Here is a 27,903-nt window from a genome sequence, read left to right on the forward strand (position 1 = left end):
ATATTATAAATACATTTTATATATATATTAGGGCGTGACATTTAAAAGACGCTGGTTTCCAGCCGCCACATTAATCAACAGCCGATCATTCTCACGCTGTGATTGGAAAGATACGAATGTTTGTTAAATCACATGGGAATCCTGTCGTAAGACCAAATATACACTCAGATCTGAGCTGGTTTCTACGCTCGTTTGATAAATGAGGTCCTTGTGCTGTATGTAAACAATGTAACAACTGTATAACAAACAAACAGCCTCATCCTCATCCAGTATGACATCATGCATCAGGTCTGACCTGCAGAGATCGTCTCGGCGGCAGAAGCTCTGCTGGTAGAGGCAGTTGGGCTGCAGCCCCTCCATCTCCTGGTAGGAGCAGGAGGGCACAATGGTTTTCCTCCTCCTCTCCCCACACAGGGTGTTGGTGCAGGGGCAGAACAGGACCCCCAGGCTGTACTCCTCAGGGACCCGCTCCAGGAAGCGCCGCAGGGCCCGGTGGCACTTGTGCTGGTTGCACCGGTTGGTCCCGGGGACCGGCTTGGTGCAGGCCAGGACGTACTCTGACCTCAGGGAACCACACTTCTCATACAGACCACAGTCCTGGGCTGCCTTCAGGCACTGGTTCTCTCCATCCAGCTGCATGAGGTTGGCTGGGGAGGAAAAAATACAAATGAGTCAAAGAGAAAAAACACAGGAAGTTGTAAAGGGTGAAAAGAAAGTTCCAAGTCTAGTCGTGTAAATTGAATGCAGCCACTCGCCCTAAGACCAAAAATCACAATCTTATCTGCGTCTGGTCCCCTCAAACAGCTCTGGCCTCAAGGCTGTTACTGGAATAACAACTCCCCTGGAAAAACACAGCAGTGAGACGCTCATCACCCCCTCCCCCACCCACCTCCCACAGACACCTGCTGATTGTTGACTCTGTCTGGAAAAAATAAACAAAGTGACCCAAAAAAACCATAAAATTACCAAAAAAAAGACACAAAATTACCCAGAAAGAGACAAAATTATTAAAAAAGACACACACTTATTAAAAAAAGACACAAAATGACAGAAAAAAACTAAATTACTTAAAAAAAAGAAACAAAGTTACCAAAAAAAGACACACAATTATTAAAAAAACACACACAATTATTTAAAAAACATACAAAATTACCAAAAAAGACACAAAATTATCAAAAAAACATCACAGAATTACCAAAAAACACACAAAATTATTTAAAAAATACAAAAAATTATTAAAAAAGACACACAATTACAAAAAAACAAACAAAATTATTTTTAAAACATACAAAATTACCAAAAAAGACAAAAAATTACCAAACAAATACACAGAATTACCAAAAAACACACAATTATTAAAAAAGACACACAATTATTACAAAAGACACACAATTATTAAAAAAACTAAAAATTATTTAAAAAACATACAAAATTACCAAAAGAATACACAGAATTACCGAAAAAGACACAAAATTATTAAAAAAATACACAAAATTATTAAAAAAATACACAAAATTATAAAAAAGACACAAAATGACAGAAAAAAACACACAAAATTACCAAAAAAAGTAATTTTAGGGACCTTCCACACACAACACGGTAAAGTGTCATTCATATAAAACTCACATTAAACTTTCATATCAAGGTGGGGACCACAAAATATCGTCACGAGGGCCACAATTGGCCCGCGGGCCGCCAGTTAGAGACTTACTACATGTTATGTGCACACAGTGTTTAAAGGAGGAAAAACACAACAACAACAAGAACAACAACAGTGGTAGAAGTAATCAACCATTAGTCAGAGTCATCTGACTCCCACACAGTTAATGGTCACAGGAACAGAAGAGAAACATTTCTCTGTTTATCCAGCATGTGTGTGCAAAGGGTGACAATTATGGGACTGAGAGCTGTTTTAATAGAGTTTTTCTTGCAGCCTCGCCCCCCCGTAGACTCTCCATTAATTACACTGGAGAGTGGAAAAGTTGGAGGTAATTAACTCACAAATGTAAACAGTAAACTAATATAAACTAAGCAAAAATCATCTACATAAAGGGGAATTTTTCTTAATTGCGTCATTTTGGTGTTGTAGATGACTAAATAAATATGTGTAATTCAGCATTTGCAGACTGGGGAACCAGAGGAATTCCAGAAGAGGAGCCTTTTAAGTAAATTGAGGTAGTAATTGAGGTGACAAAATGAAATAAGTCCTCGTTCCAGCAGCAGACTGCTGCCTGATGGCCTTAGCAGCCGGATACTTTGGCAACCCAACCAATATTGCAGCAAACATGTTTACTTTGTTCTGAGGGTGGTGGTGAAGAAAAAAAAAACCTGTACTCTCCAAAACAGAAATGGGTTGATCCTTTTCATACGCCTGTATGTGCATATGCACAGTAAGCTTTATGGAAACCTAAAAACAAAAAGCAAAAAAGGGGAAAATTTCACAATTTTGACCAAATGACCACCATATGTGGGAAGGTCCATATGAGAATTCAACACGGTGGAGAAGATCAAAATCACTATAATTCATCCTCTGGAAACATTAAATATCCACAGCAAAATGTAAGAAAATAGTCTTTCCATGACAGGAGACAATGCTTTAAATATGTATTTTGCAGCAAAGAAGCTACAAACTCTAGAAAAACTGGATGCTTCACACACATGTTTCACCTTCATAGTGAGGCTCAAAATAAGGTATGCGGCTCCATTATGTGTACGATATTTTTCTCGTCTTTGGCCAACAATGGCTCTTCGTGTTCATTCGTAAAGGTTGCCGACGCCTGTTCTAGAATTATGACATTGAGAAATGGCCTCACAGTGAAGTTGACAGTGACCTTTGACCTCCAATATCTAATCAGTTCATCCTTGAGTCCAAATCAAGGTTTGTGCAATATGCAAAGAGAAAGTTCTTCAAGACATTCCTGAGATGTCACATTCACACAAATGGAATGGACGACAGCCCAGAAACCACCAGAGCAGTGGCATAAAAACAGAAAGATCAGTTGACAAGGTGCCTGTCTTGGTAAGAAGCAGGGCAACTTCTGGAGTTATGGTTGAGGAAAGATCAGGTAGACATAATAATCAATAGGAGTGATCCTCGGGGGTCTGTGAGTGTCAGGGTTGATCGCTCCAGCACTACTGGAGTTCTATATTGTTGCTCTGATTCCACGTGTTGGGTTCAATCCTTGGGCTCCACTTCCAGTAAGGCAAAAAAGATGTAATGACAGACTGAAACCTGGTACCTCAGTGGGTTACAGTGTTCACATCCAGCCCAGGGCACACAGGATATCATCTATCTTTTCCTCGATCTATTTTTATTTATTTTTTGTTATCTGTTTGTATGTTATGCTATGGTGTTTGGATGTTGTGTATGGACTCTTAATTTTACTGTACAAATGTTGCGTCATGTCTTGTGATACATGTGTGTCAGTGTCTATGATTGTATATGTGTTGTGACTGTATTGACGGTTGTTGTTGTTGTTGTTGTTGTTTTTGTTTTGTTGATGATCTCGGAGAATGGACAATTTGATTTAATGTTTGGACTCCAGGAAGAATAGCTATGCTAATGTACTGGTGCTAATGGAGATCCAATAAATAAATAAATAAATAAATACCAGTATTTTAATATTTCCTGACAAATTCAACAATCCCAGGACAAAATCTAGCCTGGATTAACCCAAGAACCACCAATATGGAAGTACAAGGACAAATTCTGAAGGGTGTGAAAAGGTGCCGAGACAGAAAAAATTTGCCAAATGGAAAGAGTGACAGTCACTAGTTACCTTTACCTTTACTGACTGATACATATTGACCCACAAATCTGAGGCTTAGTGAGTCATTGAGCTGCTTCACTGGTCTACTTGTAAAACTCAATTTGTGACCAAAGTAGGGATCAATCAATTCCTCCAATCAGAAACAAGTTAGAGTGATGACACTCACTGTTCTCATGCTTGGTTAGTGTCCCTCCATTGTTGCTAGAAATGGAGCCAGATTTGAAACTTCCTGACGGCATTATCTACAGAAGGTTGTTTTTGAGGTAAAAAAAAAAAAAAAATACTTTTCTTTCTGATGTACTTTTTTGGATACCGTCATAAGATCAAATGTCTGTGAATTCAAACAAGTATTATTATAATCACTGTTTTGTAAGCTAAAAATTGAAATGGCTAAGTGTCAAACTAGCAATCAAGCTAGCTCACATGAGATGAAAACATGGTTGGTGATGGGACGGTTGTAACGCCTCGTTACAACCGTCCCAGTATCATCTTGAAATACAAGAATGTGTGTGTGTGTGTGTGTGTGTGTGTGTGTGTGAGTGTGTTTTACCTGCCGCTAAGGAGGTCATGCGAGTATCCATTAGTGTGTCATCATAGGGGGATATTTCCAGCTCATCCTCCCCTGCAAGACAGAAAAAAAACAGAGACATTGGCAAACAATTGAGTGATCACTTACAATGTGACCCAGAGTCGCTTGGAAGGAACAAATGTAAGACAAACACTGTGGTAAAGAGAGCAAACGGTAATTGAGAAACACCAATGAAACTCAATGTGATCGACCTTAAATGCACTGGAAGGAGTTCATCAATACGATCGAGAGTGGCGCTATGAAACGTTTGGAGAAATGTGATTGAAAATAAAGAATGATTATGTTTCTCACAGTGAAATAAATGCCAATGTCCACTCTTAGGTTAGTCCAAACTACCAAAAGCAGAGTTAAGTCCCAAGTCAAGACAGGCAAGTCACGAGTCAAGTTGTCTACAAATTGTCTGTACAGAACAAGTAATGAGTAAAATCGGTGGGGCCTAGGACGGGACCTTGGGGTACACCACAAGGCATATTTCAGCACTACCTCTTATGTAAAAAAAAAACCTCTATAACAAAAACTTTACTTTTAATAGTATCAACTAAATTACATCGGTCACATCAGGTAAGTCCCGAGTCAAGTCCCAAGTCAAGACCGACAAGTCTCAAGTCAAGACAGGCAAGTCCCGAATTAAGTCCCAAGTCAAGACCGACAAGTTCGAGTCCTTTTAACAACAGAGTAATACTATTTACACGGATCATGTATGCTTTTAAAATCTGCATTTATTAAAATTGTCTGTACAGAACAAGTAATGAGCTAAATATGTGGGGCCTAGGATCGGACCTTGGGATACACCACAAGGCATATTTCTGCACTTCCTCATATGTAAAAAAGGGGTTAGATATTGAACTCTGTACTTTTAATAGTATCAACTAAATTACATCGGTACTAAGTAACACTTGATAAAACAGGACAACTTTACTTTTAATTGCTTCTCGGTGCACATCCACTAGCCATGGCCTCTTGACTTATTTTTACAACTGAAATTACATTTTTCTTAAAACATAAAGAGACAGGGTAGTCAAGAAGTAAAAGAATCAAAGTCACACTCAAAACAGCCTGATATGATTTACAACTTTAAGCGAGAATATTTAAATAATTCTTTTATATTTTCAGCATCAGTCGCAAAAATGGAAAAACATCAAGTGCCACTGGTGGTTTCAGCAAAATGTACTGTAAGTTATCTTCTCTCGAGCATTAAATTTGAAGATCTATAAATAGGGAAACATTTTCCAAGCTGGAAATAATCGTTTGATCCCAGTTCTTTAATTGCAACATTTTCCGTTTGGTGACTCTGGTTGGTTATGTCATTGCACAAAGAGTCAAGATAACACTTTATGGAGGTATGAGTAGGGAATTAAACACGGTAGAGTAAATAAAGTAGTCATAGACTGTGATACAGGAAATGGATATGACAGTGGTGGAAAACCGTGCAGATCATGGGTGTAAACATGAGTCATCTGCAGCATCAACATGGACAGTATGTTCAACATTATTATTCAGTCATAAATGCTTGTTTACCCTGTGGAGTGTCCAAAAGCTCCAAATAATCCAGACTTGTTGATTCCATCCAGACTAGAAAACAAAGCAGCGTGGAGCCCTACTGTAAATTGACCTCTAAAGTTCTGGCTGTAAACTCCATGAGGCCAGTTTCAGTTTGATGATGATATACCAAGTAAAACTGGAGACAAGCTCAAATAGATTTAGTATCAAATGATAGAACTGGATGGAACCCTCTTATATGTTAGATTTGACACCTTTGTTCACATTTGATACATTTAACATTCTTTATTGAGCATGATAGTGTTTTGAAAGTAAAAAATAGATTCAAAATCACATTTGATGTTGGACTAAAGGACTAAAAAAGACACAAAATGACCACAAAAGACACAAAATGACTAAAAAAAGACACAAAATGACCAAAAAAGACACAAAATGACTAAAAAATACACAAAATGACTAAAAAAAGACACAAAATGACTAAAAAAGACACAAAATGACTTACAAAGACATGAAAAGGATTCAAAAATGGACAAAATAGCCCAAGACTCCATAGAGTTAACAGATGGAACCGCCATCATGCTGCTCTGTGTAAATGATTCTGTTATACATCTTGGTCTGTCTCTAAATTTAACTGGGTTTTTTTTCTGACAGTTCACTGCACTGAACTGACATTTACTTTACTCAAGCTAATTGGAAGAACAAAGGCTTCCCCCTGCAGTTCAGGAGCTCCCTGAAGTAAAACATACCCTGTTAGCTTCCTTACTGGAGTGATCGAGATTCATTCTGTTGGGAACATTTGCAGACATATCAGCACTAAATTTCATGGCAATCCAAGCATGTTGAACGCTTAAAATAAGAAATTAACTCTTAAAACAAGATAAATTATCAAACACTTCTAAATCTAAAGTTTTCTTTATCTTGGTAAGAAACAAATAATTGTCAGGTCACTCTGCTCGGGCCAGTTCATCACTGCTGGCAGCTTTAATTTATCTTGTTTTAAGAGTTAATTTCTTATTTTAAGCGTTCAACATGCTTATTTCTAGATAAGAAATCAATTAACAATCTAAATTTAAGAAATCTTCAAGTCAAGGTAAATTATGTGTCCATGCAGCAAGATCATTTCCCTCAGATTTAGTGTTTTTATCTTGTTTTTGGACACACCTTTTTTGCAGTGTAATGAAAAAAGTTGTGGACCCAGAACGGAACCCAGTGGAACACCATAAAATAAGATCTTCATCCATTTTGACATTTTTCGCACTAACAATTCGTATTGTTTTACATCTCAAAGTACTCCAAAGTTAACCTCTGTGTGCATCTGTCCATGCAGCAAGATCATTTTCCTCAGATTTATTTTTTTATCCTGTTTTTAGACACAATCTCAAGTGTAATGTGGAAATAGTTAGCCTATCTTACCATAAAGTTGGGAAATAATGTGAAACAGCAACCCTGGCTCTGTCCAAAGTTAAAAAAAAAACAAGACTTCCAATATCTCCAAAGCTCATTACCACCATGTTACATCTCATTTGCTTGATTAAAACAGGCGGCATGAACAAAAATGCAAAACTGTAAATAAAAGTTATTGTTCTGTGAGGAGTTACACGGAGTATTTTCTGCTGAGCGAGGCTCATCACCTCCAGGCTGCAGCTCCACTTAATGCACACAAGAGTAATATCACTCTTCTCATCTCACTCTGCACTCTCCATATCATCTCTGCTGCTCTTATTACAGGCTTTTAATGTCGCTACAGTGTTTCTGTCATTTGAATCTCTGACCACGAACACGAGGATGAGGATGAGGATGAGGTGAGGAAGAACTCAGAGTGAGTTCATGTAGTTAAAGGCAGCTTTTGTCAAGTTGTGAATCAACTTGTTTTTATTACAACACAGCTCTCACAGCTGGTTTTAATGTTTTTTTGTGGTCAAAAACGAGCCCTGAAACAAGAGTTGTACCCTGTTGCTGAAAATTATGGAAATAAAAACAAACTGACGAAAAATAACTGTAAAAATGACCAAAAAAAGACACAAATTGACACACAATTACCAAAAAAGGACACAAAATGAGCAGAAATAGATGTAAAAATAACTAAAAAAGACACAAAATGACAAAAAATATAGCCATGGAAAAAATATTAGACCATCCTTGTTTTCTTCAGTTTCTTGTTCATTTTAATGCCTGGTTCAACTAAAGGTACAGTTGGTTTGGACAAATATAATTTATGAGGAAACAAGGACAGAGGACCTGTTATTACAGGCTTTTAATGTCGCTACAGTGTTTCTGTCATTTGAATCTCTGACCACGAACACGAGGATGAGGATGAGGATGAGGTGAGGAAGAACTCAGAGTGAGTTCATGTAGTTAAAGGCAGCTTTTGTCAAGTTGTGAAAGCTTTCAGCAGAGCCTTGATTGACGAGTGGACGAGCTGTTTGTTGTTGCAAATTATTTAAACACACTCAAAAGTTCAAACTCAATCAAGAATGTAATGGCATGTAAAGTGTTTATGTATGTAAATCCTATTCTAGGCTATATATTTATGGTAATGACACGCTAGAGCAGCCTAGCAGCGTTAGGAACTGAAGAGTGTGTAATTACACTAATGCTCCACTGACTAATAGGCCACAGGGGAGGAGGCTCCGCTGGCTAGTGTTATAGTGTTATAGTGTTAGCTCACATCACACCAGCTCTACGGATAGATGCTGAGAGTTACTGGGTGTTGGAATCAGCTGTCTGTCTGTCTCTGTGGACGTAAGTCACTATCTGTGTATGAATCATCTCTGTGCATTAATAGATTCATCATGCAAGATGCTTTGCTAGAATGCTCATCTGCTAATATTGTTGTTATCCCTGTGGAGTGTCCAAAAGCTCCAAATAATCCAGACTTGTTGCCTCCATCAGACTAGAAAACAAAGCAGCGTGGAGCCCTACTGTAAATTTACCTCTAAAGTTCTGGCTGTAAACTCCATGAGGCCAGTTTCAGTTTGATGATGATATACCAAGTAAAACTGGAGACAAGCTCAAATAGATTTAGTATCAAATGATAGAACTGGATGGAACCCTCTTATATGGTAGATTTGACACCTTTGGTCACATTTGACACATTTAACATTCTTTATTGAGCATGATAGTGTTTTGAAGATTCAAAATCACATTTTATGTTGGACTAAAGGACGAAAAAAGACACAAAATGACCAAAAAAGACACAAAAAGACACAAAATGACTGAAAAAATACACAAAATGACCAAAAAAAGACACAAAATGACTTAAAAAGACACAAAATGCAGCGTGGAGCCCTGCTGTAAATTTACCTCTAAAGTTCTGGCTGTAAACTCCATGAGGCCAGTTTCAGTTTGATGATGATATACCAAGTAAAACTGGAGACAAGCTCACATATATTTAGTATAAAAGACAAGTATAAAAGACACAAAATAATAAGACAAAAAATTACCAATTAAGAAACAGAGAAGACACAAAATGACCAAAAAAAGACACAAAATGATTAAAAAAAGACACGAAATGACACAAAAAGACACAAAATGACCAGAAAAGTCTCCTGCTCATCATACCCTATCAAACGATCGGCGCAGAGAAATAGGTGAGGATTTACTGTTGGAGTCAGATAATTTAATTTTAAAGGTTTCCTCAATATATTTCCCAACACATGCCTGTGTATGTGTGTGTGTGTGTGTGTGTGTGTTTCTGTGTGTGAGAGAGTGTGTTTCTGACTGCTGGATTATGACACATTTTATGGTTATGGTAGAAATGAACCAGATCTGTGTAAAAGTGTTCCGATAAGGGTTATTGAATAAACGCTATACACTATAGTGTCTAGAAAGTGTCGCATAAATGTGAATGTGTTTCTGAGTGAGGCGTCACACTCCAGTGGGCAGCCTGAGCTGCTGTGGTGGAAAATCTTAGCAGACGATTCAGGATACACAAAAACAGGTCCTCGGTTCCAACAGCGAGTGCCCAGTAATCCTAAAAACTGGTGCTATTATACCTAATGTTGGTGCGTCTGTTTTTGTTCCAAATGGTGCAGTGGGATTTCCTAAATCAGAGCTGCTCTGATCTTAATCAAGCAGGAGTTTCCTGTAAACAGAATAAGATTTCTCTGTGTTTATCAAAACATGTTTGATGCATATTTAAGCTGCTATATGTCAGATATTTTAATACATCTTCAAATTAATACACAACAATGCTGCAGCCCCGATCACAGAGTGGCTTCATGCTCCACTCCAGCATGTCTGCTCTATCTCGTCTATATGTGTAAACTGCAAACACAGATGGCGTCTGATGCTCCTCACAACACCTGTGCAGATTGTTTTCTATATAATGTGCACGAGGCGTTTGATGGGACACAAACTTTAAATATCCTCCAGAGCTTTGAGGGGTAAAGCTGGCATTACTGCCTGCTTTCACTGTCAACAAACCTGATGAAAATAGAAAAACCCCATGATGGATTGATTGATCCTACCAACAGATATTTTCTACAGCTCCACTGGGCCGCACCGTTTATTCATTAGGACAGCTATTCTCAACCTGGGGGTGAGATGATTTCTGGGGGTCTCCAAATCATTTTGGAAGTCAGCTCTGTCTCCACTGTGTTAAAGTGTTCATGTGTTTTAGTCTTTTTGGTAATTTAATGTCCTTTTTTAGTCATTTTGTGTCATTTTTGGTAATTTTGTTGCCTTTTTTGGTCATTTTGTCTCTTTTTTTTGTCATTTTGTCTATTTTTTTGGGCCACTTTGTATAATTTTTGGTCATTTTATATCTTTTTTTTTTCATTTTGTGTCATTTTGTCTTTTTTGATCTTTTTGTTTCTTTTTTTGTTTATTTTGTTTCTTTTTTTGATAATTTTGTGGTCTATTTGCCTTTTTTGGTCATTTTGTTTCCTTTTTTGGTCATTTTGTTTCTTTTTTGGGTCATTTTGTGTCTTTTTTTTGTCATTTTTGGTCACTTTGTGTCTTTTTTTTTGTAATTTTTGGTAATTTTGTGTCTTTTTTTGATCATTTTGTGGTCAATTTGAGTCCTTCTTTGCTTAATTTGATGTAATTTGTTGGTCATTTTGTGTATTTTTTTGATCATTTTGTGGTCAATGTGTGTCTTTTTTTAATTATTTTGTGGTCAATTTCATTCTTTTTTGGGCAATTTTGTATCTTTTCTGACAAATCCCAAAGTATCGAGTTATTACTTTCCAAGGAGTCTCTGGCTTGAAGCTAACTGTTACACACTCAGGAGGTCAGAATGGAATGGATTAAAAGTAACAATAAAATATAAAAAATATATAAATTCACAGACAGAGAGATGTTTTAGTTGTTGTCTGCTTCATTATTTGTCCAAAATTCATCATATCAACTGAGTTTGTCTGATCTGAACTGTGAGATTCTCTTCAGTGAGACAACATGATGTTAAATTGGGGGTCGGGACTCAAAAAAGGTTGAGAACTACTGCATTAGGTAAGACTGACTCCATCTCAATGTCACACAAATACTCAACTATTTATATCACATTTTAATCACCAAGCCCTTTTTAAACATGAGGTTTGGAGCTGAGAGCCACAGACAGACAGAGTGAGGAAGAAAGGGTTGAGTGATAAACTAACACATTGTTGGTTTGGGTATACTATATGGGGTTTTTGACAACAGCCAAGGTGTCCACGGGGGGCAATTACAGGGGGCTTAGCATACCTTTGGGCTCGAAAAGTGAAGCCAATATGGAAGTGTCTTATAGCCCCATGAAATAAAAAATACATTTTCTCAATGTGGAGCCATAACAGTCCTCTGAAGCTCTGTATTGTGCCTGCCCACTTTTCAGCGGTCCAATCAAATAGATTTGATTTAAATCCCTCTTGTAACTGTACGGCCCTAAAATATGTTGTTTTTCTGGTAAATATGTCACAACAGTAAAACCAGTTGGGCTTCAAGGGGCTTTAAACCCTTCTAGAGGCCAGCAGAGGGCAAAAAGAAGTCCATTTTAAGTTTTCTTCTTTAGCAAATGATGGTGTAATTTACAATTGAACAGAGGCGTTCAGATTTAGAGCGTAGACTGTATAAAAAAGTAGACATAGCCACCTCGACTTCACCCATTGGGTTTTAGAGTGGCCATCTTGGTCTATAGTCAGGCGGCTTAGGATCAGATTTAAGAAGAATGGGGACACGTCAGACAAAAGCACCAACATTTTTTCCACATACTGTCCATCACTATAGGTTTCAATTTTTAGTAGGAGCCACTTCATCAAGATTGCGGATCAGAGATGGCAGCCATATAAAGTCTATGAGAACCAAAATATCTTCCAAGCTACTTAGAAGTTCAATCTTGCTGTCAAAATCATTGAATCATTTAAAGCTATTGAGAATTCACCATCGTCATCAAATCACTGTTCAGCAGCTGCACAACAACTGTGGCCGCCGTCGCTAACTGTGCACAGCGCCCGATGCTTATTGTAAACAAACCGGCATCGCTAACTGTGCACAGAGAGTCTGGTGCTTGTTGTAGAAAAACAGATGTCGCTAACTGAACACACTGTGCAGTCTATTAAAAAAAGGTGTGTCTAAAAACCAGAAAAAACAGTAAATCTGAGGGAAATGGTCTTGCTGCATGGACAGATAATTTCACTTGACAAGATTTCTTAAATTAAGATTATTAAATCTAGAAATAAGCATGTTGAACACTTAAAATAAGAAATTAACTATTTTCTCTCAAAAAAGACACAAAATGACCAAAAATGACACAAAATGACCAAAGAAAGACACAAACTGACCACAAAATGATCAAAAAAGACACAAAATGACCCAAAAAAGATATAAAATGACCAAAAAAGACACAAAATGACCAAAAAAAGACATTAAATGACCCAAAAGACTAAAACACATGAACACATGAACACTTTAACACAGTGGAGACAGAGCTGACTTCCAAAATGATTTGGAGACCCCCAGAAATCATCTGGTCGGGACCCCAAGGTTGAGAATAGCTGCTTTAGATGATGAATGGATAGAGGGACCCTAGATATGCCCCCCTACATCCAGACCTGCATGTCCCCAGAGCTCCGACTGACCTGGCAGCAGGCGGACCGTCCAGTAGATGCGTAGACACAGCTCCTCCTTGCGGAAGGCTCTCTGGCACTTGCAGGCCAACAGAGCCGGATGTTTGGCCAGCAGGGCGTCCTGTCTCTCCAGGCACTCGGAGGCCGCCTGCTCCCCCAGTGGAGACACGGCGGCGTCGGCGGCACACAGCTCCAAACCCCGGTACAAGGCCTCGCAGCGCAGGTCGGAGGAGCACTCTCGATGGGCTTCAACACAGTCGGTGGGGGAGGGGGGGAAGGGGAAGATGGGCGCCGAGGCTGGCAGCACACCTGGAGGAGACAAGAGAGACGAGGAGGAGACTTACATGAGGATGAAAACCTTTTCAAAGAAACTACAAACTGGAATCCTTAAATGTACGCACACAGGAGTGCCTATGCATGTGACAAAGGCCTTTTCATCAGATGATAAACGTCAATGTTAGCGCTAGATAATTACAGTACAAGGTGATGACATTGAAAGGGTCACGGCTTATAAATATTTAGGGATCACTGTTGACCAGAAGCTGTCATTTAAACCCCATGCTGAAGGCCACTAAAATTAGGATTCTTTTTCAGAAGCAAATCTTGTTTCTCCTATCAGTCAAGGAAATATTGGATTCCTGCCATTTTTTTTGCCTCTTCTGGATTACAGTGATGTGCTATAGCTATAGGGGAGCATAGAAGCCTTTTTCTGAAAAAGGCTTCTATGCTCCCCACTGTTGGGGCTAGGGTTAGGGTAGGTATAGTTAGGGTAGGGTTAGGGTTAGTTTGAGACCTGCAGGTTTGCCTCTCCTGACCTAATCTTTCCTCGTCTAGGCCTGTTTGCATATGCACGTCAAACAGCCTGTAGACCTACAGGCCTATTTGCCATGAAATAAGGCAGTAACGGTGGAAAAAGTAACAGACCAGGGAACATAGGACCCTTTTTGGGAAAAGCAGGGAAAAAGGGTCCTATGTTCCCCGGTCTCATACAAAGAGGGGAACATAGACACACTCCCTCTGATAATACTCCAGAGATGGCCAATTCTGCACAAGGCGTCAACTTTATATTTAGTTCTTCTGCAAGATGTTTAAAAATAGTTGTCCCGTAAACTAGCAGACGGGGACAGGACCAAAACATGTGTGTCATGTTTGCTGGTGTCATGTGACATCTGTTGCATGTATCTGCGATAATGGAATAAATTTTGTTTTGTTTGAGTTTGGAATTGGTAAAATAAATACAGTGTAAAACCTTAAATTGTACCAAATTAAGCCTGGAGCAAGATGTACTGGTATTTACTGGAGTTAATGCAGAGTCCCTGTGTATTAGTTTATTCTGCACTGACTTTACCACCTGGATGATAACAGCCTCTCTGCTCTGTGTCCTCCTGCAGATATTCTGTGTGTCCTGAGTTTGTCATCACCCCAAAGGAACAGTGGCTTTAAAGGGAAACATGCACCATGTTTCCTGAGCAGCAGAGAAAATGGAAACGCTGGTAAAAGGTTGATGATGTGACGCTGGCGTGAGACCCGAGAGCCCCCCGGTTCAGAGAGGTGATCTGGATCAAAACCGGTCCCACCGAGCGCTCAGACTGATGTCTGGACCAAAGTGAGCTGTGGAGACGCGGCGCTCCACAAAGGCTGTTTGTTCAACCAACAATGTTTTATGGATGTGGTTAGTCTTTCATCAGCACACTCACTATTCAATTTACATACTGTCTACTGATCCGGCACTGAATGTTAAGCTGTTTATGCTCTCTCAGCCACTTTATTCTGACACCCAGACGTGTGTGGAAGTCAATGCCACGACGTATGTGTGTGTGTGTGTGTGTGTGTGTGTGTCTTAGACAGATTGCTTTGCCCCCCCTTGCCCCCCCCCCTGTGGTTGTGCAGTATTGTGTTCTGGTAGTAATGATGGGTTCTGTGCCTCCCAGTCTCTCTCCCAGCAGGACACACACATAAAAGGGTCCTTCTCAGGGCAGTCATGCGCGTGTGTTCATGTTGTTTTCTTGAGATTGTCTGTGTGTGTGTGTGTGTGTGTGTGTGTGTGCGTGTGCATACGTGCACATCCTTGTGTGATTCTAAGAACATCATTTTGGGCCGTGCATGCTGATTGTGCCTCCTACTGTGCGCGTGTCCAACCCATCAAGGTTCACATTGGTACTCTCGCTCTCTCTCTTTCTAACTCTATCTCTCTCGCCCTCTCTCGCTCCCACCTCTCCATTTTTCCATCCATCTTTCCGTTCCCCTATTTCTTCTCCCCGTATGACATTTCCGCTGTCCTTATACAACTTCTCTCCACTTCCCCTGTCTGTCTCTATCAGCTATTGGATTTTACCAGGGGAGACTCTCATTTTTTTTTTTGCTCCTGCAAATCGAAGCAGCCACACTTCAGAAAACAATAGTTCCTCTTGGAGAAACTTTTTTTTTTGCAATCCAAATGCAGCATGTCAATAATCACTTCTTTCATTCTAAATGCTACCAGACATTTATAGTTTTTCCATCATTTCGTCATCACATTTCAATCAAAATAACTTTTGTCTTGCAGTCAAAAAAACAACAACTAATGCAAATTTCTTCCATCAAATGTATTCATTGAATTCATTTGATATCAATCATCCCTTTTTCTTTCCCTTGCCCTCACACATTCACATTCTCTCTCTCTCTTGCTTCAGAATCTCTCCTTATCAGAGTGAATCAGATACCGACTCTGTCCTTGTTTTCTCCTGACCCCGGCCTGCTTCAGGTCCTGGAGCCACAGCTGGACAGCAGGGATGAAATGTAGCTTTATGAATGTAATTCAGAATCAAAGTTTACAAGAAACTTTTAGCTCTACACCGTTAGCAACCTGTGCTCAAGTTAACCCTTGTGTTGTCTTAGGTTATTTTGGTCTCTCTCTCTCTCTCTCTCTCTCTCTCTCTCTCTCTCTATACATATATATATATATATATATATATATATATATCCTTTTTACAGCTAAACATTTAACTAACTAACCGGAGTCCCTCAAGGCTCTGTCGTTGGTCCGCTCTTTTTCTCGGTATACACCAACTCCCTCGGCTCTCTCTCATCCACTCGCATGGTTTCTCCTATCATCGCTATGCCGACGACACCCAACTAATCCTCTCATTTCTCCAGTCTGAAACACAGGCAGCTGGAAATATCCTGTGGATCCTCAAATACCTCAAACTGAGCTACTTTACCTCCCAGGGAAGGGCACCCCCTCCTCTGAACCTCCACATCACGGTCCAGAACGCAGTGGCTGTCTCCACCAAGACCACTAAAAACCTTGCTGGACTCTCAACAATCAACTGTCAATGCAAACATCACTGCTACCACCAGATCCTGCAGAAGACTGCCAAAGCCCTCCGACCTCTGCAACTCATCCAGAATGCAGCTGCTCCATTAGTCTTCAATGTTCCCTAATATTCACACACAACACCCCTTTGGACAAAAGCGTCAGCTAAATGACATGTAATGTAAAATATGCTTCTGAAAACATTTGTAACATAATCTTGATACACAACTGATCTGTTGCGCTACAGGTGCATCAAGTCAAAAACAAACAGATTAAAAAACAGTTTCTTCCCAAAAGCAATAACAACCCTGAACTCGCATATGCACTGATTTAATATGGACTTTATTACTGTGCAATATTTCTTTCTTATATATATATATATATATATATATATATATGTATATACTATACCTGGCTATGTGCAATAATTTGTGCAATAAATTGTCCGTCAATGTGCAATATATTTATGAACACTGCATAGCATCATATCTGCTTCTGGCAAATTGAATTGAAGACTGTGCACCTTACCTCCCTTTCTTGTTTACATTATATCGTATATATTTTTCTTTACATTTATTTGCCTTTGTATGTTTATGTTTGTATTGTATATTTTTATATTTTATATATATTTTATTTATTGTCACACTTCTCTTTGGAGTCAGCTCTCAAATCTCATTGTACATGTGATTAGTGTCAATAAAGGCATTCTATTCTATTCTATTCTATTTGATCCGTGTTTGACAGTTCCTATCAAATCTGCCGTTTATGTGATGGATGATTGAGGTCGACCCTGTGGGACGCCACGCCGGCTGGAAATCTGTCTGAGTGGGACCAAACAATCAGCCGGAGCAAATAAAACATGAGCTTGACAGACGTGAAAGGCAAACATTTCTTCATTGATATTTTTCCTAAATAGATATATAATACTTTGGCATTTATGTGTCTTTATTGTGACACGGCTCACAACAGCTTTAATCTACGACACAATGACAAGTGGAGCAGCAGAAGCACTCTGGCTGTGTGTCAGAGCTCCAGACAACAAACACTGTCAGCTTTCTGCTGCAATACACAGAGGAAAGTATAGCAAACGTACATCCACTGCTACCAATATAATGAGTCAGTGGTAGAAAAGGTATTCAGATCCTTTACTGCAGTAAAAGTACTAATTCCACACTGTGAAATTACTCCACTACACGTAAAAGTTCTTGTTATGCAGAATGGACCTACTCAGATTGTTTTATATATTCTAAATATATTATTATTGATGCATTTATATAAGCAGCATTTACATTTTCTCAAGATAGGACTCATTTTAACTACTTAATATAATGATACACTACAAAAAGGTGTGGCTAAAAACCAGATAAAAACACTAAATCTGAGGGAAATGATCTTGCTGCATGGACAGATGATTTCACTTGACAAGATTTCTTAAATTAAGATTATTAAATCTAGAAATGAGCATGTTGAATGCTTAAAATAACAAATTTATCTTGTTTTAAGAGTTCATTTCTTATTTCAAGTGTTCAACATGCTTATTTCTAGATTTAATAATCTTAATTTAAGAAATCTTGTCAAGGTAAATTATCTGTCCATGCAGCAAGATCATTTCCCTCAGATTTACTGTTTTATCTGGTTTTTAGACACACATTTTTAAAAAGTATATATGCTTGAATAAATATAATAATCTTATCACTTTAAATTGATCATGTTTATGTTAAATCTCGACCTGTAAAGTAACTAAAGCTGTCAGCTAAATGTAGTGGAGTAAAAAGTTCAATATTTGCCTCTAAATGTAATGAAGTAGAAGTAAAATTTACATAAAATGGAAATACTCAAGTAAAGTACAAGTTGAGTAAATGTACTTATTTACATTTCACCTCTGCACTAAGTTGCATTATTACAAATCCAACTGAATTTGAGTGAGGATTTATATTCTATTATTTTCTTCTAAGCTGCTGTAGTACAAAACAAATTTGCCACAGTTGAAGCCAGAAAAACTACTTTTCTGCCTTTTTGGCCGGAGTGCTTTGTGACAGGACCCCCCACTGACCCAAAGTAAGCCCCTCTGAAATGAATAAGGTAGCCAGTGTTGTTGTTGCCTAGTAATTGTAGTCGCAGGCCCCTTTAGGAGTTTCTCAAGAGGTGTTCCCACAGGAAGTCCAAGCCACAGCGTGCATGTTGCCAAGCTGAGAGAGACGGCCAAGCATGGAAGTGAAATTGTTTAGCTAAACCTAACTTTGGCAGAAAGCCCTTTTTTCCTCCCGGACTCAAAAAACGTTCAGTCAGAAGAAGAAAGCTCTCAACTAATTTATCTTCACAGGGAGAGAACAAGGAGTACATGTGGATAAATAAAAGTACGTGCCTCCATTTTGGTAGAATTTCCCCAACCTGTTTGTCATCAGAAGATGGCAGAAGGGAAGATAAAACTTTTGTTGCCACACTGTGTCTGCAGGCGGCGAGCAGTGCTGCTGGAGTTTATCACTGTTTTCCCATTCACAACAATGAGCATACAGTATGCCATCTGCTGCACACCAGCATTGTGTGAATCCACAGAGTGGAGAGTCTGGAGAGGAAGACGAGCATTCACACTGTTTGTTTAACATTCACTCCATCCAGCAGGCAAAAGGTCACGTTTCTCACCAAGTGTTGCAGGTTCTGAGATGCTTCGTATTCGCTGACTCACGACATAAAGGCTCATTTATGCTCACGGTGTCATACGGATACAGACGGACACTTCTGTTCATTTCATTCCATTTTTCTGAAACATACGGACAAACAGAGCAGTGCCACTGGGAATCACGGGGAAGTGTTCCCACTAGGGTTGTCAAAAGTATCGATACTCTAAAAAAGTATCGATACCAAAACGTTGTATACGGATACGATACTCATTTTCAAAAGTATCAAGTTGTTGCACAACTGTTTTTTATTATAACTATTTAACCTGTGGTTCTGTTAATTTGCAAAAATGTTGCATTTTTCTTGTTAATACAAATATTTCTTTTAAATTTTGGGGTCTTTGTTTTTATCCTTGTGGTATCGAAAATGGTATCGAGTATTGAATATTTTCCTGAGTATCGGTATCGAGTTGAAAATTTTAGTATTGTGACAACCGTAGTTCCCACTCTTAAATATATCCCCAGGAGCATTCCAAAATATAGTGCCCCCTACTGGTCCTTAATGTAATGATCGCCCTCGTGAAAAAGCTGCAAATTTGTTAGGATTTCACGAAAAAACTTCTTCTCTAAGGATAGCAGAGGTGGGGGAAAATATCAATACAGCATAGTATCGTGATATGTTGTGTGGCAATATTATATCTACTCATGGCCGCCAAGTATCGATATTTTGCGCTCCTTTTAGGAATATATTGGAGATTATATGAAGTAGGGCTGCACAATTAATCAAATTTTAATCGTGGTCATGATTTTGGCCGCCACGATTAAATTAACCTGATAGTGGGCGATATTTCCATTTTAAAATGCTCTCCTGCATATCTAATCAAGCACTTTCTACACCAGTAGTAAGTTCACTTTTGTTTTCACATGGGACACGGATGCTGATGTCTTAGGTACTCTCGTAAATACTACAGCCACTAGTGGGCGCCGCTAACTAAAATTGTAAACATGGGTCGTAATAAGGTGCTGTTCAAACATCGTATTTTGGAGGACGACAGTCTCCAAATAGTTCAAGCGAAATGCGACCATCAGACATGATTAAGACATTTTGGCAAACTTTTGGATACAATATTAATGAAAATAAATCTCCATCCACATTTCCACAGATAGTACAGCTCAAGAACCACAAATCCCAACCCTCCCCAGTCACTTGTGGTGTACCACAGGGCTCTGTCCTTGGCCCCCTTCTTTTCATTATCTACTTACTCCTGCTCGGTAATATCTTCAGGAATCACAGACTCAATTTTCATTGTTATGCAGACGACACCCAGCTCTATCTCTCCTGCAATCCTGTCTCCACACATCCTCCATCCCTCCTTCTTGACTGTCTGCAAGATGTAAAAACCTGGTTCTCCCACAACTCAACGGAAATAAAACACAACTCCTTTTGGTTGGCACTAAATCCACATTATCTAAATCCAACAGTTTCTCACTCCTCATTAATGATAACACCCCTGTCCACCTGTAGACTGGCCTACCCCTAATATATTCATAATTTTATTAATGTTGCCAATTTTTGTCTGTACTGTTTTAGTGTTGTTTATTATTACTGCCATTGCTATTTTTGTTATTGTTCTTATTTGTGATTGTTTTATTGTTCTTTATTGTTACTGTCTTTGTTGTTTTTATTATTTTTCTTATTTGTAATTGTTTAATTGCTGTTTATTATTACTGCCATTGCTGTTTTTATTATTATTGTTTCATTTTTAATTGTTTATTGTAAGGAGACCTTGAGAGTCCTGAAAGGCGCCTATAAATAGAAATGCATTATTTCCTGATGTATCTGATGGCTTAATAAAAACATCCAACAAAGGTCTACAATGCTGCTTTTTCCCCGCCTCTTTCTGAGGAGAACCATGAGCATGACCTCCTCCACCACTGCCATGTTTGTTGTTCTCTCTGAGCTGTATTGCTCAACATTCATGTGACCTTTAATGATGCATGAAAGTATGTGGGAGGTGACGGTTACATTGTTTGAAATGGACGTAAACATTTTAATGGGAGCATAAAGAGGCTGCAGAAAACAATTGAGGAGTGCAAGGTCAAAATATGCTATCTGTGTTCAGTTTATACACCTTTAGGATGACATAAAATACACCTCAAAGTAGCTATATGCCAGCGTCGTGGTCCAGTAATTGTAGAACCCTCTTCGAGGAAAATAGGAAATGATAGACATTTTCCAAAAGTGTTACCATGATTCTCTCGGCACTAAGATATATCATGTGTGACGGACAGATGAGCAGACAAGTGCACATGTAAACAAATCAATCACTTGACACTCTGCAGCACTGGAGTGTGATAGAGAGGTCAGCACAACAGCACCTGAGGCTACCTCACCTACAGCAGCTCATCATCTAATAACATCAATAAATGATCTCCGCATAAATTGTGAGGTGTTACATTAATTACCATAAACAAACAGCACCAGCTCCTCCCGGCCTTTACAGTGTATCTTACAACGTGAGCCACAGGCTTGGATTTAATGTGAAACCTGCTGGATTAGTTTACTCCACAAAGCACTACTGCAGCTAATCCACAGTGTGATTCCACTTCTATTATTACGACTGCACAGTCTGCCTGACTTACCTGGTCGGAATATAGCGGCTGATATCAGCTCTTATCCGTCTCTCTGAACAAATCTTACGTCTTACAGAAACAGGAGAAAGAAGTGTTTCTCCTGGGTGGAAGTATTCCCACCACTGTGAGGAGGTGGAAGGGTTGCATTTCACATTTCGGGGTTTGTTTGGAACAAAGAGAGGAGTTACCGGTTGAGTAGAATGAGGAGTGATGGCAAACATCAGCCGAATAAACAGACAAAGAAAAGTCAGCAGCCGATAAAAACCCAAACTTGAACTGAACATCCGCGAAAAAGGATAAAGTCCCATCGATCACAGTGTTTGGAGGGCTTTTCACAATACCTAGTCTGAGCCCGGGGCTGTCCTGAGCTGACCTGGGGGTAACTCAGCCCCTTTACATGTTGTTGAGTCCAGGGCTAAACAATACACACTGAGCTTCTATTAGTGTTAGGTTACATGTTGTTGGAAGGCAGGACTTATGTTAACGTTATACAATTACATTATTTACTTTAATCCCTGAAAATGGACTGAAAGTTACCAGCAAGAAACAGACTAATCACTGAAACTCGAGACTAACCCTAACCACTAACCCTAAAAGACCCTTACACTAACATACCCTAAACCCTAACAGACTTTAACCCTAAACCCTAACAGACCCTAAACCCTAACAGACCTTAACCCTAACAAACCCTAACCCTAACATACCCTAAACCCTAACATACCCTAACCCTAACAAACCCTAACCCTAACATACCCTAAACCCTAACATACCCTAACCCTAACAAACCCTAACCCTAACATACCCTAAACCCTAACATACCCTAACCCTAACATACCCTAAACCCTAACATACCCTAACCCTAACATACTCTAACCCTGACAGACCTTAACCCTAAACCCTAACATACCCTAAACCCTAACAGACCCTAACCCTAACATACCCTAACCCTAACATACCCTAACTCTAACATACCCTAACCCTAACATACTCTAACCCTGACAGACCTTAACCCTAAACCCAAACAGACCCTAAAACCTAACAGACCCTAACAGACCTTAAACCTTAACAGACTTTAACCCCAACATACCCTAAACCCTAACAGACTTTAACCCCAACATACCCTAAACCCTAACAGACCCTAACAGACCTTAAACCCTAACAGACTTTAACCCTAACAGAGACAAACTAAAGACATAAGACAAGACGTAATGCATTCTCACTTAATTGCCTTGTCAGTTTCAGATGGATGGAGTCAACGTTTTGAGAACTGAGGTCATCAGTAAATGAACAGGAAGCTGCTTTAATTATTCATTAGCACTTTAGTGTTCTGTAAGCTGAAGTAGAGCTTTATCAACTTCCAGGTGCCTTAAGCTCACTGCAGAAATTTCCCAAGCTTTCAATCTGCTCACACACTTTAATCAGCTAGTAAAATCATGTCAGGGGGGCGCCAAAGATCCACAGGCGGTCACGAAGCCCTCTTGATTTTAAGGGGTGTAATAAATCTAATGTGTTAAATATAGATGAGTCAGCATTTAATTCAGTAGTGGGACAAAAACAACTAAATAAAGGCTACATCAAATGTTTATTCATTGACTTAAATTAAAAAATCACTATAGAAAAGTGTAAAAATATAGGCTATATCGTGAGAATAAGGGCGTGTGGTAACTTCCTGCAGTATAAACAGGTAACCTCACCTAACTGTAACCTCACCTAGAGGTAACCTCACCTAATGGTAACCTCACCTAGTGGTAACCTCACCTAGCGGTAACCTCACCTAGTGGTAACCTCACCTAGAGGTAACCTCACCTAGCGGTAACCTCACCTAGCGGTAACCTCACCTTACAACAGAAACAGAGAGCTAATGGATAAATGGCGAAGCGTCAGGGAGATGAAAATGCTGAATATCTCAAAAAGAAAAAGAGAGGGTACCATGAAAGTTACATTGAGTTCGGCTTCATAGGAGCAATGGACAAAATTAGAGCCGAATGCATCTTTTGCAGCGGCAAATAAAAGTTTGAAACCCTGCAAGCTGAAGCAACACCAGACAACTAAACATCCCCAGACGGTGGGTAAACCCAAAGAGTTTTTCCTCAGTAAAAAGGAACTTGTTGTCACAAACAGGCCCCCCAAAACATTATGGACAGTTTTAATAAAGCTGAAAGCGACCAGAATGCCAAATTCGCCAAAATTTACAATGATAAAAATGTGGGTCCCTCAAGAAAAAGGTTGGGAACCACTGTTTTAGACAATTGGCATGGCACAAAACCATCACAGAAGTAAGTGAGGGACACAGCAGAGGCCCTGCCAACATCAATTTCACAGTGTATTTCATGATTAATTTACAAGGATTGTGTTCACAGTAATAAAGCAATAAAAAGCTTCCAAAAAAACCCCAGCAAATATTGTTGTAGAGATCACCATTGTAGATTTCCTTTCATTTGAACCAACCCAAGAGTGTTCATGCTGAGTCTTTGTTACCTTAAAGAGAGCCTTAACACCCACCTTTAGCTGGAAATCACAGCTATTGAGGGCTTGAGTCATCTCATAATTTCCTTAGAAAACCAACTAATAGCATCCTTGTTTTATTGTATTACTGGTGTTTGACAGCCAAAGAGAATTTAACCCTTCGGTGCACAACATGGGTCTCAAACTCTAATTACCTGGGGGCTGCTGGAGGCAGTATCAAAATGACCAAAAAAAGACACAAAATTACTAAAAAAAGACACAAAATGACCAGAAAGACACAAAATGACCAAAAAAAGACACAAAATGATTGAAAAAGAACTAAATTAATTTTAAAAAGATGCAAACTGACCAAAAAAACACGCAAAATAACCAAAAAAAAAGACACAAAATGACTATAAAAAAGACACAAAATGACCAAAAAGATACAGAATGACCAAAAAAAAGACACAAAAAAGACACAAAATGACGCATTCATTTCTCATGTTATTTCATACTGATTGTGTGTTTGAATATCTTTTTTTAATTACAATACACCATAATATCCATTTCAAACTGAAACTGGCCTCATGGAGTTTACAGCCAGAAAAACATTTTCTTCATGAAGTATGAAAGGAAAAATTGATATAATGATCTGTTGTAATAATAAAAAAAAAACATATTCAAACACACAACCAGCATGAAATAACATCAGAAATGAATGTGGGTCATTTTAGACCCATGTTGTGCATTTTTTGGGCATTTGGTGTTATTTTGTTGTGTCTTTTATTTTGGTCATTTTGTGTCTTTTTCAGTCATTTTGTGTCTTTTGTTTTTGTCATTTTGTGTCTTCTGTGGGGGTTCTTTTTTGGTCTTTTTGTGTCTTTTTTAGTTATTTTTGTGTCTTCTTTGGTCTTCTTGTGTCTTTCTTAGTTATTTTGTGTATTTTTTTGGTCATTTTGTGTCTTTTTCAGTCATTTTGTTTCTTTTTTTGGTCATTTTGTGACTTCTGTGGGTGTTTTTTTTGTCTTTTTGTGTCTTTTTTGGTCATTTTGTGTCTTTTTTGGCCATTTTGTGTCTTCTGTGGGGTTTTTTTTGGTAATTTTGCATCTTTTTTGGTCATTTTGTGTCTTTTATGTTTATATGTTATGCATCAAAGGGTTACCATGGACGCCCCAGCCTTTCTAATGCTGCAGTGGAGCAGGTTTCAGTGATGTCCACTGCTGTCTGATGGCTGCAGAGACATCCAGCCTGTGATTAGAGGACATCTAAGGGTCCCTGCATGGACTTTTCCTCCCTTTACTCTGCTTCCTAAGTAAAAGCTAAGGTCGAGAGCCAATAATTGGAGTCTGAGCGACCTTTTAACAGAGCAAAAACTTCATCATATTGGTCAAATTAGTTCTGCAGCACCAGGGTAGGTCAACCAATCTAATAATAATAATAAAAAAAAAGTTGTGGGAGCAAGAGCATGTGGAGCAGTTTGCAGAAAATCAAGACTGTGAGCTGAGCTTTGGTTCCCCTCGCTGCCACTTTAAGGCAGAACTCAGCTCTCCCTCCTCCCAAATGAACCACAATCATCCGCGGAAAAGTCACTGTGTCACCTGCAAATTTCTAATCACATTTCACAGACACTAAGACGCTCTGAACCACTAAGCCTCTGCATTCTCATTTCCTCACTTCCTTGTTTGTGAGAAAGCGAGGTAATAGAGGAGCCGTAATTAGTGTAATTGTGATCAAAGAGCAAAATAATGGATAATGCCTGAACAGTTGCAAAGGTCTCAGACAGTGATGAATGTTTCCCTGTTTCTTTACATTCTGCAGAGGGACGGCCGAGTCCTGGTGCAGCATCCAGAACCTCATGTTGTTAACCGTTTATTAACCCTGTGGAGACCACCAGACGCTGGAGAACCACTTCTTCATGACGTCACAACGTAGAAACGAAGCAGCATGGAGCCCTGCTGTCAGCTGGACAGAATTCTGTCATTTTTAGTCATTTTGTCTTTTTTTTGGTAATTTTGTGTCTTTTTTTAGTCATTTTGTGTCTTTTTGTGTGTTTTTTGGTAATTTTGTGTCTTTTTTTTTAGTTATTTTGTGTCTTTTTTTCATTATTTTGTGTCTTTTTTTTAGTCATTTTGTGTCTTCTTCTGTGTTTTTTTTGGTCGTTTTGTGTCTTCTGTTGGTCATTTTGTGTCTTTTTTTGTCATTTTGTGTCTTTTTTTTGTCATTTTGTGTGTTTTTTGGTAATTTTGTGTGTTTTTTGGTCATTGTGTGTCTTTCTGTGTTTTTTTGGTTATTTTGTTTCTTTTTTTAGTCATTTTGTGTCTTTTTTGGGTCATTTTGTGTCTTTTTTTGTCATGTTGTGTCTTTTTTGGTCATTTTTTGTCTTTCTTTGTAATTTAGTGTCTTTTTTTGGTCATTTTATGTCTTTTTTGTCATTTTGTGTCTTTTTTTGAAATTTAGTGTCTTTTTTTGTCATTTTGTGTCTTTTTTTGTAATTTGGTGTCTTTTTTGTGTCAACTCTTTTTCAGCAAAAGTAAAAATCACCACGACCAAGTGTAACATGATTTTTTTTTTACGTTTTAACTGATTTTACTTTTTTGCAGAGATTTTTCAATTTTCCAGTGTGCATTTAAACATTTTTAATGCAGTCTTTTGTTTTAACTGATTTTTTGCGTGAACTTTGGATAATTTTTGTCGTTTTTTAGTCGTTTTTTAGTCATTTTGTGTCTTTTTTTGGTCATTTTGTGTATTTTTTTCATCATTTTGTGTCTTTTTAAGTCATTTTGTGTCTTTTTTGGTCATTTTGTCTATTTTTTAAAATTATTTTTTGGTCATTTTGTTCTTTTTTTGTGTCAAGCTTTTGGACACTCTACAGGGTTAAAGTAAAAGTTGGATCCTCGTCTGCTTCTGGTTTCCCTAAAAGCAAAGAGTGCAGGATGGCTGTTGGGGGATTGTGATGTCAGCTTTAAGACAGACTGTAACGCTGCGTTCACACTGGAGACTCGACAGGAAGCCAACTGTGGTGGATTGAAGCTGTGAGGCTCTAAAGGCTGCAGCGCTGCAACACGGGGCGGATTTCAAAGAGTCAAACGTCTCCCGACTCGGAGGAGGGGAATAATTATGCTGCTGTTGATTTACCATGAAACCAAAAGCTCCTACTTGTTCTGTTCTCCACTCGGCTCTACCACGTAAATGTACTTAAACAAAATGAAAAGGCTTTATAAAAACCAGCTGAGTCGTAGATCACAGCTGCCGTTAATTCTGTGCAATATAACTATAACACACATTTATTTATGCTCGCTGGAGGATGAAATCCTTGCGTTTTACACACACAAACATACTTACTGACTGCCAACAAATAAACAGGAATCCTTAAAATATATAGAATGGTGCAACAAAACATGATGAAAGATGATAAAAGTAACAATATAATTTTTTACAGTGTTATTGTTCTGAAACACAACACTAACTGTGATGACTGTTTGTGTATTCTGCCCTACTATAGTACCTACAAAAAAGCCAAACTGAGAAAAACTGATTTAAAAGTTTTGGTCTATTTCCTCCATGTCTGACTCCTTTCCATCCTGCCTGTATTCACCACTTAAAACATGTTTAAATACCATGTTGGTATATTTTTCACCTATATGACCTGATAATAATAATTGATTTTTTATTCTGACTTACTGGATCAACATTTAGAACCAAAAAGAAACAAAGAAAAACCAACATAAATGTGATCTTGTGATTGTGTGTGATCCTGTCATCAACTCTGGTTTTTATTCTAGTGGGACTCCGTTTCATTTGGCTCTTGTGTATTTAGTGTAACAATTTTGGTTATTTTGTGTATTTTTTAGTCATATTGTGTATTTCTTTGTCATTTTGTTTCTTTTTTTTGTCATTTTGTGTCTTTATTGTGTATTTCTTTGTCATTTTGTTTCTTTTTTTAGTCATTTTGTGTCTTTTTTGGTCATTTTGTGTCTTTTTTGGTCATTTTGTGTCTTTTCTTAGTTATTTT

The 27,903-nt window shown here is 38.5% G+C and overlaps 1 protein-coding gene across 1 annotated transcript in view; it reads right to left on the minus strand.

The window, feature by feature from the left end:
• LOC131982392 (GDNF family receptor alpha-4-like) overlaps positions 1-27,903 on the minus strand; it is a 66,571-nt gene that overhangs the window by 21,471 nt on the left and 17,197 nt on the right. Inside the window, exons 2-4 of the mRNA XM_059347021.1 lie at positions 12,912-13,208; positions 4,321-4,392; positions 296-647 (exon numbers count right to left, since the gene is read on the minus strand). Of these exons, the coding sequence (XP_059203004.1) occupies positions 296-647; positions 4,321-4,392; positions 12,912-13,208 (721 nt within the window). The remainder of the gene's footprint in view (positions 1-295; positions 648-4,320; positions 4,393-12,911; positions 13,209-27,903) is intronic.

The sequence above is a fragment of the Centropristis striata genome, chromosome 12 (assembly GCF_030273125.1).
Source record: "Centropristis striata isolate RG_2023a ecotype Rhode Island chromosome 12, C.striata_1.0, whole genome shotgun sequence".
In the NCBI taxonomy this organism is placed as follows: domain Eukaryota; kingdom Metazoa; phylum Chordata; class Actinopteri; order Perciformes; family Serranidae; genus Centropristis; species Centropristis striata.